Genomic DNA, 18,151 nt, shown 5'->3' with positions numbered 1-18,151 from the left:
TGCAAGATAGAGGTGGGATAGTGATGGGTCCATGCTTTCCAGAGGTCAACCTGGCCCAGGACAAAATCCCAGGTGTAGTACTTACATTTGTGCCAATCTTTTCCAGGGTCTCTTCATTGATGGGATACCTTAGCTTCATCTTCCGGTATAAGGGATGCTTCTCATAATAACTAATGAGATCCACCAAGCTGTCAAACTCGGAGCTGCCCAGTACTACACTCTGACCTTCCTGCTGCACCCGGCAGTGTTTGATCTTTCCCTCCGCTCTGTACCAGGTCAATGCAAAAAGGCAATGTGAGAAAAACCATCAAGGACCATTAGAAAGCTGGCACATCCTAAATAAAGGCACAGAGTCTCACCTGAATGATATGGCATAAGAGTTGGGCTCACTCCGTTTACGTACTAGGAAAGCACCGTCCCGCGGTACTCTCATCAACATGTGTTCAGCTTGTGCTCGGTTAAGGCTTGCATGGTACCATCTGCAAACAGAACATAAAAAAGTTCAATTCAAAGAGTAGGTCTGGTGCATAACCACATATACCAGCAGTTGACTTTCATTCTATATCTCATTTATGGGACAACCCTAATAATATATTTTTAGGAATGTGCAATTAAACCTGAAATTAATGCATGACAAACCATTTCCAGCAAATATGCACCTCGAATATAGGTCCATCATAGTCAAGGAAGCCTAAACAAGATGTCCAAGGAAGTAACTTGGAATAGCGTTAAAGGGGTTGGCCACTTTCTGGTTACTCTTGACCAATGTGTTTATAAGAGGATTATATGGCACTTACTAATATAGTCTTTGGTGATATACTGTACGTTTTTTTATATTTTAGAAGGTATCGCCCCTTGTTTAACAAGTCTTTCCACATAGAGATTATGTCCATAAAATGGCTCCTGAAGGAGGGTCATGTGACCAGGCAAATCACCTCCAAGTAATGTCTCCTCCATTCACATACACTGAGCCTGCCATCTGCACTAGCACTGTTAGCAGTTTCATGCAGGTGCGGTGTCTTTGAATAGAGGAGGCTAAGTAATGTATCTGATTACATGACCCTCCATCAGCGGCCATTTTATGGACAGGATTTCTACTTGGACAGCACAAAATATTTGCCTAACACGGGGAATAGCTTATAAATAAAATACCTGACCAAGCTTGAGAGGATCTGCAGTAAAGAATGGCAGAAAATCCACAAATCCATGTGTGAAAACCTTGTGGCATCCTACCCAAGATGTCTGGAGGCTGTAATCGCTATCAAAGGTGCTTCAACTAAGTCCTGAGTAAAGGGTCTGAATTCTTATGGCAATGCAAGATTTAGTTTTTCCATTTCAATAAATTAGAAAAGATTTCCAACATTCAGTTTTTACTTTCTCATTTTGGGGTAATGAATACAGAATGATGGGGGACAAGGCGAGGAACATATCAAAAAGTGAAAGGGTCTGAAGACTTTCCAAATGCACATTAGTCGTGTTACCTACACATTGGTCACAAGTAGCCAGTAAGTGGCCATTCCGTTTAATTGTGTAGCAACCTGGACAGGTTTAGGCTCAATTCACACGTCCGTGGTGTGTTGCGGACCCGCAAATTGCAGATCCTCAACACACCCGCCCGGCACCCCTATAGAAATGCCTATTCTTGTCCGCAGCTGCTTAGCATTGGACGCCGTAACACGTAGGTGACACCACAAAATACCCATGGACTGGGGTAGTGTCATTAGTATAAGTGCTGCTGGTGTATGATGCCACTAGCGAACAAGATAGGGGCAACATACAGTACATGCCAACAGATGGTCAGGACAATCCTGGTGGGGTTTATGTAAATCTGGCCTAAAAATTGGTGATTGAATTTAGTTTGGGGGTGTTCCCAGGAAGTGAGTCTTAAATGTCCAGATTTTTGCAATTCAGATGTTGGCAAGAATTAGCAGGTGTTTGTACCCATAACTGGAACATGGACTTCTCTCTGTAATACACGTATTAAAAAAACATATAATGGTGCTCTTTATTCAACTTCATCCACTGATATGTATATTTCCCGTCACTCACTCTTTACTCTCATGTGCATTGGTTTGTGGAACGGGCTCGGTCAGCCTCATCTCAAACTCATTACATCTTAATGGCATCTGTTGGTAGTGGTTGATCAGTGCGTACAGACTTTCGAACACCAGGTTATCCGTTAGGAAAAACTTGGGGCTACCCGCTTCCTGCCTGGAGTGTATCCGACAATGCTGGACTTTTCCATTTCTCCTACGTAACAACCAACCAAAAAGAAGCCAATGTCAATCAACATGCCAGAAAATCTCAATACATTTTAATATATCTGAACAAGACACCAATCACTGCCAATGTAGTGCATTATTTTGGTTACCACTGCTATCCGGAATAGTGCCTCATTACATGGCATCGGTCCACTATTCCAGATAGCAGTAGTACCCAATGTAATGCACTACAACATGGCATGCTTACCAGAATGAGAGTGTGTAATCCCCTACAAAGGTCTCACTTTCCCGCACTAGGAAAGAGCCATCTGGGGCTCCGGTCTCGATGCAGTAATCAGTCAGGAGGCGTTCGGCAATGTGTCGTCCATCCCGGCCTGCACCAAGCTTCCCATGGAACCATTTTTCAGTTGAGTGCAATTCAGAGCTGTTGCTGACCTGGCAAATCGTATATACTCATATTACAAGTTTTTTTATGGGAAGCTGGACCACAAGTTTTACCTTTGGATACGCATATTATATATACACACACACACACACACACAGGTATATATTTTTTGTAAGGCCCCTTTCACACGGGCGAGATTTCCGCGCGGGTGCAATGCGTGAGGTGAACGCATTGCACCCGCACTGAATCCGGACCTATTCATTTTTATGGGGCTGTGCAGATGAGCGGTGATTTTCACGCATCACTTGTGCGTTGCGTGAAAATCGCAGCATGCTCCTCTTTGTGCGTTTTCCACGCAACGCAGACCCCATAGAAGTGATTGGGGCTGCGTGAAAATCGCAAGCATCCGCAAGCAAGTGAGGATGCGGTGCGATTTTTACGTACGGTTGCTAGGAGATGATCGGGATGGAGACCCGATCATTATTATTTTCTCTTATAACATGGTTATAAGGGAAAATAATAGCATTCTTAATACAGAATGCATAGTACAATAGGGCTGGAGGGGTTAAAAAAAATAAAATAAAAAATTTAACTCCCCTTAATCCACTTGTTCGCGCAGCACGGCTTCTCTTCTGTCTTCATCTTTGCTGTGCACAGGAAAAGGATCTGTGGTGACGTCACTACGCTCATCACATGGTCCGTCACATGATCTTTTACCATGGTGATGGGTCATGTGACGGACCATGTGATGAGCGTAGTGATGTCACCACAGGTCCTTTTCCTGTGCACAGCAAAGATGAAGAAAGAAGAGAAGCCGGGCTGCGCGAACAAGTGGATTAAGTAAAAAAAAAAAATTGAACCCCTCCAGCCCTATTGTACTATGCATTCTGGATTAAGAATGCTATTATTCTCCCTTATAACCATGTCATAAGGGAAAATAATACAATCTACACAACACCTAACCCAAACCCGAACTTCTGTGAAGAAGTTGGGGGTTTGGGTTCCAAACATGCCGATCCAAACATGCCGACGCCCGTGTGAAAGAGACCTAAGCCTTTACCATAGTATTCGTTTTCTGCCAAAAATGGGATGGGATACAGTCAGGGGAACACAGGGAATCCATACCTGTAGGGTTTCCTGCTTTATCCCCAGGGGGTCTGATTTTGCTCTTGACACTAAATATACCATATGTATGTAATGTGCCGCCATCAGAATTTATTTTACTCACTTACATAGTGCTGACATATAAAAAACCAGATCGTATTCTGCAATACAATTAATGTGATTTTACTTTATTATTATTTTTTTTTGCCATGTTTTATGCATAGCTTGCATGACCATTCCCCCTGCCATCAATTGATGGATGGGGGTTGGCTATATAAGACTTTTTGTATTACATAGCTTATGTCATGAATAAGGATTGTATTTTGGTATCCAAAAGGCGTAGACTATAATGCTATCTTGCCTGTATGATGTCACACTTCAATTTTATTATTCATGCTTTTTGAAAAATAAAGTTGCTTTTTATTGGACTTTTTTCCCCTTTATTTTTTTAGACTTTAATCTTGCCTGATCCGGGTTTATGGTCCGTTTCGCCATTAAGCGGGACACAGGTGAGCGCAACTATTTTTCCTCATTAGCGCTGACATATTCTACACAGCTTTACAGACATCATCATCACTCGCTGTCCCCAGTGGAGCTCACAATTCATAAGTGCCCTATCAGTCTTTGCAGTACGGGAGGAAACCGGAGAACCCAGAGGAAACCCACACAAACAAGGGGAGAACATACAAACTCCATGCAGATGTTGTCCTGCGCAGCAAGGCACCAGTGCTAACCACTGAGCTGGCACAGCTTATAATGGACTTTTATTGGTTGTGATTCTGTGCTACCAACCTCTTTCTGCTCCTCTTCATCATCGTTGGTTTGTCCACCAGTCGTCTCCTCTGAATAGTAGATCTTGCTGCTTGTAAGTACAAAGAAGTGAGGATACCACTCCTGTACAGAGAAAAAAAAACACATTCAGTATTAGATACCGCCCCACACATCTCTCACTATCCCCATTCGAAAACTTACGTGATTTATGGGATCCTGAAGGTACAAGATTCCATTCTTGATGGAATTGCTGATATCGTTCTCCGAATACACAGTAGAAGTTGGGATCTCCTCATAGGTGCTCCCTTCTGCAAGCTTCTTGTGCTGTAAAGATTAGATGAAGTGGTTAAAGCTGGTCACCGTCTGAACCCGCCAATTTCGGAGAAACTGACCAACCATTTAATGTGTCTGGGGGAATTCCAACTTTCTCCTGATGGCAAATGTTGGGAAAAAGAAGGATCGGGAGTTGGGTTTAAACATGCCTGATCCTATTGTTCTCAAGGTGATAGTCAGGGGTGTCTGGCAAGAGATGAGGAGTAACTTAATTCGGTGTATCTCCTGCCTCTTGTTCTATTTTTTTGATGACCAGCAGTAATCTATGGAAAGAGACAGGAGAGGCTCCATGTCCTTCTCCACAACCCAAACAGAGGCAGTACTAAAGGTTGGATTTCGAGTTTCACAGTGTAGGTGGGAGAGGACATGTAGGACTTATTTGCTGTACATACCTACAATATACCGCAGAGCAAATCCCCCAGGCACTAATAATATCAATGTGTAATGCTGCTAGAAAATATGACTGCTTGGAAGATATGTGTTTCAATCTTCTGATGTAGGAAAACATGCTAACCTTGATGAGGATTTTTCGTTTAAGCTGGTTTGGAGATGGAAGCCCATCAGCACTGACGTCCACTGGTTTGGTCAGAAGCATGTCCCCAAACACTTTCTTAAAGTACTGGGCCATATTCCTTTGCTGGGCAATGCTACAGTGGTCTTCAATCGACAAGATAACTGGGTACCTAATTAAAAGAAAAGAGTTAAAGAAAAAAAATACTGCCTTTGGCCACCAGAGGGAGTTTACTGCACGGTTTATTATTGAGCTCAAAGTAAACAGCAGGCAGCAAGCGCCCTCTAGTGATGGCCTGAATTTCATCATGTAACTGTCCATCCACTAGACTTGAGAGATCTGAATTAGAAAAATATATTCTGTCTGCTCCAAAATGCCTCCCAAACAAGGGAACAGGATTGACAAAATGCTGTAAATTTTTAATCCACTGAGTGATTTTGTGTGACTATTTTGTGAATTTCACCCATATGAACTAAATGTGAAAATTCACATCTTGTAGTATATGAACATACCAAACCCGGCTGCAGGTTCTGATGAAGCCCCTTGAAAAACTAGTGATAAATGTCATATCGCCACGATCCTTCCCAGAAACTCTGTAGTACTTACTCTGACGTTACAAAGGCATGTTCTTTGATGGTCAAGAGGACTTCAGAAAACTTTATTTTGGTGGTCAGGGTATGTCCATGATAGATTACTGGCATCCCATCTGGCCCATCCCAGCAATCCACTGAAAAGAATGACATTAATAGTCACTATGAAGGCACATGATGCACAAAAGATCAAGGTTACTTGTACACAGCGCCCCCGAGGAAAACCTCCAGCCACAACGGCCCCACAGAAGTGCCAGCCACAGTGCCCCCACTGCAATGCCAGCCAGAGTGCCCCTAAATAAGGCCAGCCACAACTTGCTGGTTAGTATATTATTCACAATAAGAAAAGCAATTATGCAAAAAAAAAAAAAAATATATATATATATATATATATATAAAGAAAATCTAATGGTGGTGGTGCTTTCCATTGAAAACTTACACTCTATACAGCGGCAACCCATTCGCAAGCAACGGGCATATGCTTCTAGGGAGGACTCGCTGGAGAACTGATCCCCGGTTAGGTACCTGAAGACAGAAATCATTAGTGAAAAGGGGTAGCGGGTTTTGGTAGATCTAAAAAAAGTGAATGTGCACATGAAGTTTGGACATAGAAGAACAAGGACATTCAATGAACAATATAATAAAGAAGGAGGATGGAAGAACAGAGGGAAATGAACCCCAAGATTTCTTACGTGTTGTGGGAAGAGGAGATCCAGTAATGGGACAGAGGGTTGTCCATATTTTGGGGACACACAGTGTCCAGCCCTAAATCCCACACAGTATTCTCTTTGGAGAACAGGAACGTAACAAACTGCAGAGACAGCACAAAAGGAAATGTCAGAGGAGGTCAGGCGAAAAAAGGGTCAGAAGTGCAGATGAATGGCGCTCACCTCCTCTAAGGTGAAATACGGCTCTTCAATCTCCCTCAGGGGGTCACGCAGGAAGTGGAACATGAACTCTTGGACCTGGAGCAGGTCAGTCGCCCACATTTCCTTTAATAAGTATGAAACGGTGTAAAGAAAAAAGTGAGAGAGACCATACATCTACATATCTGTAGAAGGACCAAAACCATTCAAAAGATATGAAACTGAAATCTGAAGCTGTGCTACTGATCTAGAACTACAACTACCAGCATTCTGTCAGGAACGGCATGCATAGTAATGACTGCATGTTCACGTTACATGGATCCCCTCATCATCAATGAATCTCCGTAAGGCTACTTTCACACTAGCGTTCGGGCGGATCCGTTCTGAACGGATCCGCTCATATTAATGCAGACGGAGGCTCCGTTCAGTACGGATCCGTCTGCATTAATAACTTTAAAAAAATTCGCAAGTGCGCAAGTGCGAAAGTAGCCTGCGCGGATCCGTTCAGACTTTCAATGTAAAGTCAATGGGGGACGGATCCGCTTGAAGATTGAGCCACATTGTGGCATCTTCAAACGGATCCGTCCCCATTGACTTACATTGAAAGTCTGGACGGATCCGCACGGATCCGCACGCCTCCGAACGGCCAGGCGGACACCCGAACGCTGCAAGCAGCGTTCAGCTGTCCGCCTGTCCGTGCGGAGGCGAGCGGAGCGGAGGCTGAACGCCGCCAGACTGATGCAGTCTGAGCGGATCCGCCTCCATTCAGACTGCATCAGGGCTGGACGGCTGCGTTCGGGTCCGCTCGTGAGCTCCTTCAAACGGAGCTCACGAACGGAAACCCGAACGCTAGTGTGAAAGTAGCCTTACAATAGACACCTGCATCAGCCAGGTGGGACACTTTTCTTCCACAGTGGTCACTAGTGACCCCATACCCTTGCCACTTACTTACTGAGAGTGTGAGGACCTCAGCAATAGGACATTACTTGCAGTGTTAATAAACCCCTTTATGATAGATTTCTGGACTCCCCTATACATTCTACAGCAGCTTACCTTCTGATACTCCAACAGAAAGCTCTGGAAAGCCAGTAATGATACTCGGTACAGCTCTGGACGCTCTCCACTTCTGGGTGAAGGGCGGGGAAACAATGTAAAAGAATTGCGTGGTTAAACAAGGAAAAACCCAAAAAATACATAATACCTCCATTTGTTTTAACTGCAGTGAAAATGACACGACAGACGTACTCTTTCAGTACGATTATGACAATACCAAATTGTCATGCATTTTCGTTTTGCTACTTAAAAAAAAAAAGAAAAAGAAAAAATGTTTTTAAATAGCTTTGTGTCGCCATATTCTGACACCCATTTTTATTTTTCCTTTGTGTGAGGGTTTGTGGGAGTGAGCTGTAGTTTATTCGTACCATTTTGGGGTGCATACAACTTAGTGATACATTTTTTTAACATTTTTTGGGAGGCAATGTGATAAAAAAAAAAAAAGAAAAAGGCAATTCTGGCGATTCCTTTCCTGCGTTCACCATGAAGACTAAATAAAATTATACTTTTATAGCTTGGAAATTTACAGATGTGACAATACCAATTATGTTTATTTTTAATATGATACATGAGAAAATATTTTAATTTGTAATTAAAAAAATATATTTTCAAAGACTTCATCAAATTAAGTTTTCCATCTTTTTTTAATAATGATTTTACCAATCTCCTATTATACGATGAGAGGGACAGTGGGGGCCCTCTCCCTCTAACTGCTCAGATGTTAAATGGCCAGGATTGCAGGCAGGTGTCGCCTGTATAACCCAGCTAGCACCTGCCACGTATGGAGCAGGCTCAGCACCTGAGCCTGCTCCATACACCCTTTCCATGTACGTCAAGTGTCAGGGAGGGGATAAAGAGATATCCTGTGATTAGAAAAAAATGATTATTTTCCCAAAAGCTTATGTGTGGTAATTATTACAACTCTCTCAATCAATAGGGCTAAGCTGCAGTACCAAAGACAACCTATCGACAGGTGCGGCACTGTTTCTGCACGAAAGCAGAAAACACTAGATCGGGGTTTAGCAAACTCTGGCAGCTGTTGTGAAACTACAACTTCCAGCATGCACTTTTGCTCTGCTGTTCCCAGAACAGATGTATACGGAGTGTACTCAGGATCTGAGGTCAGCATTCATATTATGTGCTGTGCGTAGCATTATATTTTATAACTCTTGACTATGCTCCAAACATGGATTTCTGATCACACAATGCAGGAGAGGCCTCAAATGATGGAGGCAGTCAAGTCTCTGAACTAGGACAGCTTTGAACGGTGACAATCTATTGCAACCTTGTGAACTTGGTGTTGTGTGTCCAAAGTAGCCTTAAAATGGCTGTGCACCTTGGAGGGGCAGACCTGCCAAGAAAAGCACACTTACCCGCTTCCTGGCATTGGCTCCTTCTCTCCCTGGCCTCGCCTTCTCCGCTTGGCTTCAAGGATGTAAACTTCCGTTTTGACACTGCTGCAGCCAATTGTTTGCCGCATTGGTGACCTGCTCCCCTGACCTGTGTCATGTCATATGGTCACATGACCCAAGGGGAGGAGGTCACCTCTGAGGACAGAAGTTACATCCTTGAAGCTGAGGCCCGGAGAGAGAAGAAACGGGAAGCCAGCACCGGGAAACGGGTAAATACGCTTCCCTTTGGAGACTTGCCAAACAGGGAGGCATTTGCCCTCCCCCTACCAAGGGTGCACAACTCTTAGGTATTCAGCCAAGCTCGCTGAAATTGTTGGTTACAGCCAACAATAAAGCAATGCGTTTGGACAGTTTTAGCGACCATAGATGCACCAATTATCATTTTGATTACTTGTCTTGGTCAGGTAGGTTGAATTACTTGTCCTTCTAAGATCAACTTTGATTCACTTAGGTTTAGGAATAAACAGATATACTTGATTGTGGACACTCACCTTTCCACGAACGGAAGCGGCATCTGAAAGCAGAAGACACACGTGATGAGGGTGAAGAATTTGAGTGTTTCCGACACATTTCTACAACTAATAGAGAGTGGTCAGAGGACTAAAAGGTCTCCAGTAACCCTGGCCTACAGAGAAGCTAAAAGAGATGATGACTCAAATGACATCCTGCATCCTTACAAACCACCACCGCCTCAATATAGGTCAGCAACAGCTTTAGTTTATTTGCATTCTGTAGGTTTTTCAATTGTTTGGTTACTTTTTGTTTAACGAAAATAAAAATTTCCTATTAGCAAGTTAAAATTATCAGAACACAGTCACAGAATGACGTCTCCATCACAATAAATTGGCAACATCCGGGTAATAACCAATATAATTTACTATTACCATCCTACAAATCACTCTGACTGGAGACAGGCTGGCTCAATATGTGGGAACATCCCACTAATGGTTCAGGGAGGAAGAAGAACGTGGGAGAGATGCCGATCGACGCTACATACCGTCTTCTGTGCGTTGTACATGAGGGATCGATAGAGCTGAGCAAACTGGGCATAGTTAATTTCCTGGTTCCTCTGTTCCACTTCCTGCAAATTAAGGAAAAAGCAGAGAAAAGTCAGACAGGGCGACTGAGACCTTTACAACATCCCAACAACCAGAAGCCACTTCCAAGAATACCTTTCACATGGTAGCCCTTTAATATGCTATATGTGGCTTTCCCATAGTATAAATAATATACATTTGATACACTGATAAGCAAGACACATTCAAACTCTTCCTCACTGCGGTTGTACAATAAAGAAACAAGATACGCTTATACAATAAAGAAAAATTATAGGGGTTGGATAACTCCTTTAAGGAAGCACCAAAGGAAGGCAACAGGACAAAAAGCAGAAAACAGCATATATTGGCAGGTCATATAATTCTGTAATGAGCTTTGTTTACTTGGAAAACCCCTTTTTAGTTCTACTACTTAAAGGGGTTTTAAGTCAAAATATACTTAAACTAATAGGAACACTGTGAAAAACCCCCCCAAAAAAACAAAAAACCTCAAGGATCCTCCGCCACTCTTGTTTCAATGCTGTACAGTCCCCTGCAATCTCTACTTGGGTCCAGCGACAGAGGGACATGTGAGTACCGTAGGGGATGACCCCTGTCACATCAACCTGTGTCCACACATCAGCACTGGTAGGACAGCAGAAAGCAGTAGGGAAACCATGAGGAGAGTATTGCCTTAACCTTTTTCACAGTATTTTTTATACTTTAAGATATAATTTTGTTTTCAGCTGAAAACCCCCTTTAAGGTTACATCATCAGCAAAACCTGACATTTACTGTAACTTTCAGTTCCATCCACAAGGTCAATAATAAAAAGACTGAAATGAGAACTTTGTGGTACACCACTGCCATTTGATTTGTGGTCTATGAGACAAGACTACATAAGAAATGTAGACACCATGTAAAGTATGCACTGACGCTACTCGGCAGTCGACTCATTATGGAAACTGGTGGTAGAACGCTAGGATACAACACTGATGCCCAATTGGTGGAGGTTTGATGGGAGGTCCTCAAATTAGCATCAGTTCAAGAAAAGTGCCACTTACCTCTTGTAGGTACTGATCTGCTTTTTCAGTTGGCAATTATAGTCTATGATTTTCCATGCAACCCTGGAAAAATCAAGTAGACCCGCCAAAAAAAGTGTCATTGTGGAAAACAGCTGCTAATCAGACACTGGTGCCATATTCTAGCAATCTGCCACTGTCTATGATGAGGGAAGACCTTGTGTTCTGCCAACAGCTACTCTTGTGACTCCCCTATATGCAGGCACTAGAGCATGCACGTGTTTGGGCCATAAAAGGGAATCTGTCAGCTCCGAAACATCCCCCAACCTAAAGCAAGCGGTGTATAGTGTAAGTGACGCAGAGTCTGGTTATGTCATTTTTATCTTCATACTCCATTCCAGTGACACACTCATGAGTCCTCAATGGAGAGGACTCAAAGAGGAGTCCTCTCAGTGCATTGAGAGGACTCATGAGCTCACAAAAATAATGGAGAGGACTTAAAGTGGAGTCCTCTCAGTGCATTTTACTGCTGGCTTGCCAGAGAACAGCTTCAGAATACAAGTGGTTAAGAAGATAAAAATGACAGAACCAGAATTGGTGTCACTTACACTATACACCCTTTACTCTAGTTTGGGGACGGTTTTGGAGCTGAAAGATTCCTTTAAGAACAGTTTCCGTACTAGTTGTGTATGTACCAAACGGAAGGGGAGTCAGAAAATCTCAAACTCACCATAAGTCGATCACGTAGAAACCGCATGTTGGGAACTCTGTAGTTAACCTGGGACAACATACTCTTCAAATCCTTCACAGAGATCCTAATGTGAGAAAGCAACGTTTTAATGTAAATATTCCAGGTTAGTCATTGCGAGACTCAAAAGTAATGCCATCAGACCTATCGTATAAATCATGTTTTTATGGATAACACTTAAAAAAAAAAAAAAGTATATGATTTTTTATTTTATTTTCCATGTCACTTTATTTAAAACAAAAAATAAAATCTGAAATCTTGCAGTTTTCACGCTGGCCAATAATATGTTAAGACTTCCTGTCTTTTGAGAGCAGCCATATGGACCATAGACACAATGCTCAGGAGTGGACCTCATTGAATTCTATGGGAGAGTTTTCTAGGCATGTGCTGTGACCTGTGCAGAGTTCAGGAGGGAGCTGATAGGTTACAATATCAGCTATTGTGAATGGTGGATCCTGTGTTATCTATATACAGGTGTTACTTGTTATTGTAATCCTGCCTGTGATGATAACAAGATAGCTACTGTTAATTGTACAGATATGGAAATCATGACCTAGGATTACACCTAGTGGCCAGTGTGAAAATTGCAAGATTATATACTTTTTTTCAATACAGCTAGTGACATGGGAAATAAAAAGAAAAATAATCACCAAAAACGCTAAAAAATAATAATAATGTGATTTAAACAAAAGGTCATTTTCTGATGACATATTCCCTTTAAGTCGTCTTTATCTGATATGTCTGTAGGTTAATGTAAGGAAGTGAGGACAATAGGATATGGAACAAACATACTGAACAGCCAGCCTGACATTAACAATAACTATTCTATGAACTAGACTACGCTTTCGAAACCAGCAAATGTAAAGAGAAGTTTGCCAGCAGAGACCACTATAAATATGTAAGGGAAGGACGCCGTTTTTTCTCGGCTTGTAACCAACGCTGGTCCCACTCTGCATAGGATATTGAAAACATATAAAAAAAAATAATAATTCTATGTCTACCTTAAACTTAATAGTTCTAATACATCTAAAATGAAAGCAACATTGCAATAGCTTTGACAAAAAATACCCAACCGTTTTGTGTTGACAACTACTATGCAGACCTATGTGTCTCCATGGTAACAGACTACAACCAAACCTTTCCTTGTCTGATCCTGCAGTCACATTTTATTCCCTTCCATTTGTCATGTCATTAAGGCCTCTTTCACACTACCGTTTTTTTTTTTCCGTTTTGCGGTCCGTTTTTTGCGTTTCGTATACGGAACCATTCATTTCAATGGTTCTGCAAAAAAAACGGAATGTGTTCCGTATGCATTCCGTTTCCGTATTTCCGTTCCGTTGAAAGATAGAACATGTCCTATTATTGCCCGCAAATCACGGTCCGTAGCTCCATTCAAGTCAATGGGTCCGCAAAAGAAACGGAACACATACGGAAATGCATCCGTATGTCTTCCCTTTCCGTTCCGTTTTTTCTGAACCATCTATTTAAAATGTTATGCCCAGCCCAATTTTTTCTATGTAATTACTATATACTGTATATGCCATACGGAAAAACGGAACGGAACAACGGAACGGAAACGGAACCACAACGGAAGCAAAAAAACGGAACAACGGATCTGTGAAAAACGGACCGCAAAACACTGAAATGGACATACTGTAGTGTGAAAGAGGCCTAAGCCAACATACATTTGGTAGGTTAAGTGAGAAGTAGAAGATAGAGAATATCTCTGTAGGATCAGACTACTTATAGGGTTTGTTTGTAGTCTGCTACTATGGAGACAGACAAGTCTGCGTAGAAGCTGTCGAAACAGTCTGTCCACAAATCTGGATGTTACTCTCTCAACTGTATATGCTTAGAAAATTTCCACGGGGCCACCAAGCTGAATTCCAACCTATTAGTCAACCAGGTTTCAAGGAATTTCAAAATCAGAAGTTAGAGCAGCAGCCAAATTTGGTCTTTATTAGTGTTGAGAGAACTTGTGTTTTAAGTTCGGCATCTAAAGTTAGTCTTCAGGTTATCGAAGAATCCCGTTATGGATTCTAAATTCCGTTATGGTCCGTTGTAGCGGAATCCATAACGGAATTCTTCAATAACCCGAACTTTAGACGCCGAACTTAAAACACAAGTTCGCTCAACACTAGTCTTTATGCTTTGTATTAATGATATTTTCTGTTTTAGTGTGGTAGTCATTTTTCCAAAATTGACAGCAGGAAGCGCAGCCATATTGACAATTTACCTCTGTCGCTGAAAGACCAATTCAAACAGACAATCAATGTCAATTTAGTAATAATAGCTTCTGCAATAAAGCAGAACGAGAATATGTATTTTACAAATATAATTCCTAAACTAACTTCTGATTTTCCAGTACATGGGCAAGTTAAAGCGGTATCCCCATCTAGGACATTAAAGGAGTTGGCTGCTTTCTGGCTGTTTGTTACCAATGTGTAGGTAAGATGATTATATGACACAAATATAGCTTCTGGAGAAATTCGGTGCCATTTTTTATATTTCATAAGCCACGTATCCTTGTTAGGCAAATCTTCTGTGCTGTCTGCATAGAAATCCTGTCCATAAAATGGCCGCTGATAGAGGGTCATGTGACCAGACACCACTCAGCCGACTCCATTCAAACACACTGCACCTGCACTAAACTCCCAACAGTAAATGGAAGATGATTTGCCTGGTCACATGACCCTCCCTCAGTAGCCTTTTTATGGACAAGACCTCTGCATGGACAGCATAAAAGATGTGGCAAACAAGGGGGCACATCTTATGAAATATAGAATTTTTACAAAAGCTATATTAGTAAATTCCATTAAATCATCTTACAACACTAACCAGAAAGTGGCCAACCCCCTTAATGGCATATGGCTAGGATGTGCCATTAATGTCAGATAGGAGGGGGTCTCAGAGGTGGGACCCTTACCTATCTCCAAAAAGAAGCCCTCAAAGTGAAGGAGAGCACATTGTGCATGTGCGGTTTGCTCTCCATTCACTATTATGGTACTTCCAAAAATACCTAAGCGAGAGACCTGGGCTATTTTCATGAATGGAGAACAAGCACAGCCACCTCTACTTTCACCATTATGGGGCTGCTGGAAACAACCGAGCCAGCATGGCAGCTCTTCTTTCACTTCGTAGGCCTCGTTCTGGAGATAGGACGGATCCCAGAGGTGGGAACCGCACTTATCTGACACCATAACTGAGTGATATGCCATCAATGTATCAAATCGGAATACCCCTTTAAAAATATAGATGGAACAGTGCCGTACATAGAGCAGTAAGGGCCACACAGCAAGGATCAAACCAGGCCCCCTACACAGAACAGAAGGGTTTCCCCCTAAACCCCTTCCAATGACCCTTGGGGCCATTTCTTCCACTGCCTCATTTGCTAAAAGTTGTTCCTTTAGAGGGCAGAGTCCTGACCAAGTTTTCATCCCCAGTAGAAGAGATTATCCCAACTTGGCCCCCTCTTGCCCTGGGCCCCATAGCAGTCGCATGGCCTGCCGCTATAGTCATTACGCCCCTGAGATGGAAGTCCTCTTAAAAGAGGACAGCCCAAAACACCCCCTAATACTGGCTCAGCTGGCCCGAAATGTTTCCACAGTGGCAAACAGGTAAGTCAAGATTCTTACTTGTCCTCACGGTTTCTATCTAGAGAGTAGAATTGTTTCCGTAGCCACCTATTGAAAAAAAGAGAATCATTATTAGAAGAAAATCACAATCCGTCCAATGCTGCAATAGTATTAAAAAAAAAAAAAAAAAGCAGTGACCCTCATATACTTCTCCAGCCCATGTTGGACAACGAGATGATACTTTTACATGTCCTGACCAAGCCCTACCTTCATTGAGGTATGGCATCCATATTTTGCACTGATGAAGACTAGTAAGCTCGGAGAAGTTGTGTAAAAGTAGGAATACAATATTCTGTACTTAGGCTCTATCTGGATGCCTAGCTAGGGGCACAAAGAGACTATTTGCATGCCTCCCCCAACTATCCCAGAATGAGGAATTATGTCCTTGTTGTGTGAATATAAATGGAGGGAAATGGTATATGAAGATCCTTCAGATCCACCACTATAGAAACTTCTCTCTAGACAAAAGTTTTCTTTTCTAGATGTTACAATAAAGAAGTTACGCCTACATCCACTCTGGTCATGTTTTTGTGCTAAAGAGATGTCCCTGCACAAGGTATCTGAAGGATCTTCATCGACCATTTCCATGTGTTTCTTCTTCCTTAGGGCTAGTAAATAAAGTGAGAACCCCAACAGCACCGACCATTATTACCATAAGGTTTTCCATTACTGTTGTGGCTAATGTAGCACAACACTAAACGGTGATCATCACATCTCACTTTGAGACATCCAGCCAGTACATACCCTATGAGCGCCTTTTTCCTCTCTTTTTGGCTTTTTCAGCTGTTGTGTGGATATGTGCTGGGAAAAAGCATGCTCATGCCATCTGTTTTATTGAGGCCTTGCTGTGTCCCAAATTGGTGAGGGATTTTGGTACCTTTTAGATGCCTTGCCTTAACCTTGTTTAGCATCTGTCCTAACCCCCAAAAAATAATCACTCACGTACTTTTGAATGAATTTTATGCATTTTTTGGTTCAATAACCAAACTGATTCCTTGGGCCACAAAAAAAAAAAAAAAAAAAAAAACAACTTAAGAGCAGGTAGTACATTTTTGGCATATAAATTTATGCATGGGGAATCCATTTTGGGGCTCCCATCTATTGTAAGAACACAGAAATAGCCGAGCGCTTTGCAACTCCCATAAACTAAAATGGAGCAACACTCATACACGACCACCTGTCCACTTCATCTCCTCTTTGAGATACCAAACAAGGGATCAGAAACCTGCTATAAAAGTCTCAGAAGTGAATAACCCTTTAGAAGGATCTGGCGAAAATGGACGCATTAAACAAGAGCAGGGCCTGAGAGAGGCATTATGCCTTGTACGGGGCTTCAAAGAGCACCAAATAGAGAATACTAGTTATAAGTACTAATAAGTACTAATAAGTACATGTGATCCAGTGATTTGCTGCTTGGGAGATGAGGCAAGTCACTGGTGGAAGCGGTGCAGCGGTGGACCAAAAGAGCAGAAACCCAACAGCAGAGAGCAGGCAAGTATGCTTTTTTTCTGCAGATCCGGTGAGTTTGGGGAGGCTGCCAAAACTATACAACCTCTTTTTTTAAGAGGTTATCTATCGATTACACCTGTTCTGGATCACACAAAACTATCTTTTGATTGGAATACGTTTTTTTTAAAATGCTGGCGATTCCCTCTCAACATACAACTAATCTTTTCAGGGGACGCTATTAGAAGTACTGTATGTAACAGCAATATTTAGACAAAGGAACATTTTACTGAAAATGGGATCTAACGGGGTAAATGAGAATTTGATCATGGGACAAACAACCCCTTTGAGAGAAGATCAGAACAGACATTTATTTTATTACAATAGGAAACAATTGTAACAAAAGTTGAGTAGTTTTATATCTACATTGTATTTCTTATCTCTCTTGTTTCTATTATACTACGTTCCATGGTTTCTACTGGAAACAGTCAAGCTTTTGTTGAATACCTTAGGTGCTGACTAGCAGCCACCTTACTAAAGACATTTTTTATGCCAATAACACCAGTAATTTGTTACTGATATTGATGACCTATCCTGAAGATAAGCTACCACAATCAGGAGCCTGGAAAACCTCTCTAACTAACACATCTTGGTCATATACATTATATCAGCCTACCACTCGGGTGTCTTCTCCAACTTTTCCATAAGCATGGAAACTTAGCAAGACTGAATACGGATAATTATTTTGTATCTGGCAACAGCTCTTCTCCCACCCGAATGATGGATTGTACATGCAGAAATCCAACATACCCAATCCTCTTTAACCTACGCCCCTGATGACTGCTGTTTGGGTTCAGTCAGAGGAGGACACAGTAGATTACTGCTGGAGCCCACTTTATTACCTCTCTATCTGCAGCGGTGTAGGGGCCTGAAGAGTATCTTGGAGCAACCAGCTTAATCCTTTCATCCACATACTCACTTCTTCCTCTGATGTTGCTGGAAAATGCAGATGGTTTGATA

At 42.1% G+C, this 18,151-nt stretch overlaps 1 protein-coding gene across 2 annotated transcripts in view; it reads right to left on the bottom strand.

The window, feature by feature from the left end:
• Nucleotides 1-18,151, bottom strand: part of PLCG1 (phospholipase C gamma 1) — a 79,406-nt gene that overhangs the window by 10,529 nt on the left and 50,726 nt on the right. The window contains exons 3-19 of one of the 2 annotated variants that reach the window (XM_044297960.1): nucleotides 18,034-18,127; nucleotides 15,686-15,733; nucleotides 12,033-12,117; nucleotides 10,245-10,328; nucleotides 9,739-9,761; nucleotides 7,836-7,908; nucleotides 6,807-6,908; nucleotides 6,609-6,727; nucleotides 6,356-6,441; nucleotides 5,933-6,053; nucleotides 5,330-5,498; nucleotides 4,684-4,806; nucleotides 4,504-4,605; nucleotides 2,470-2,657; nucleotides 2,050-2,250; nucleotides 360-479; nucleotides 86-266 (exon numbers count right to left, since the gene is read on the bottom strand). In XM_044297960.1, coding sequence (XP_044153895.1) covers nucleotides 86-266; nucleotides 360-479; nucleotides 2,050-2,250; nucleotides 2,470-2,657; nucleotides 4,504-4,605; nucleotides 4,684-4,806; nucleotides 5,330-5,498; nucleotides 5,933-6,053; nucleotides 6,356-6,441; nucleotides 6,609-6,727; nucleotides 6,807-6,908; nucleotides 7,836-7,908; nucleotides 9,739-9,761; nucleotides 10,245-10,328; nucleotides 12,033-12,117; nucleotides 15,686-15,733; nucleotides 18,034-18,127 — 1,919 coding nt within the window. The remainder of the gene's footprint in view (nucleotides 1-85; nucleotides 267-359; nucleotides 480-2,049; nucleotides 2,251-2,469; nucleotides 2,658-4,503; nucleotides 4,606-4,683; nucleotides 4,807-5,329; nucleotides 5,499-5,932; nucleotides 6,054-6,355; nucleotides 6,442-6,608; nucleotides 6,728-6,806; nucleotides 6,909-7,835; nucleotides 7,909-9,738; nucleotides 9,762-10,244; nucleotides 10,329-12,032; nucleotides 12,118-15,685; nucleotides 15,734-18,033; nucleotides 18,128-18,151) is intronic. The other variant, XM_044297961.1, reaches the window with a different exon arrangement.

This window comes from Bufo gargarizans, chromosome 6 (assembly GCF_014858855.1).
Source record: "Bufo gargarizans isolate SCDJY-AF-19 chromosome 6, ASM1485885v1, whole genome shotgun sequence".
NCBI classification, from domain to species: domain Eukaryota; kingdom Metazoa; phylum Chordata; class Amphibia; order Anura; family Bufonidae; genus Bufo; species Bufo gargarizans.
The sequence above is the reverse complement of the archived record's forward strand: the minus strand, read 5'-3'. Positions and strand labels throughout refer to the sequence as shown.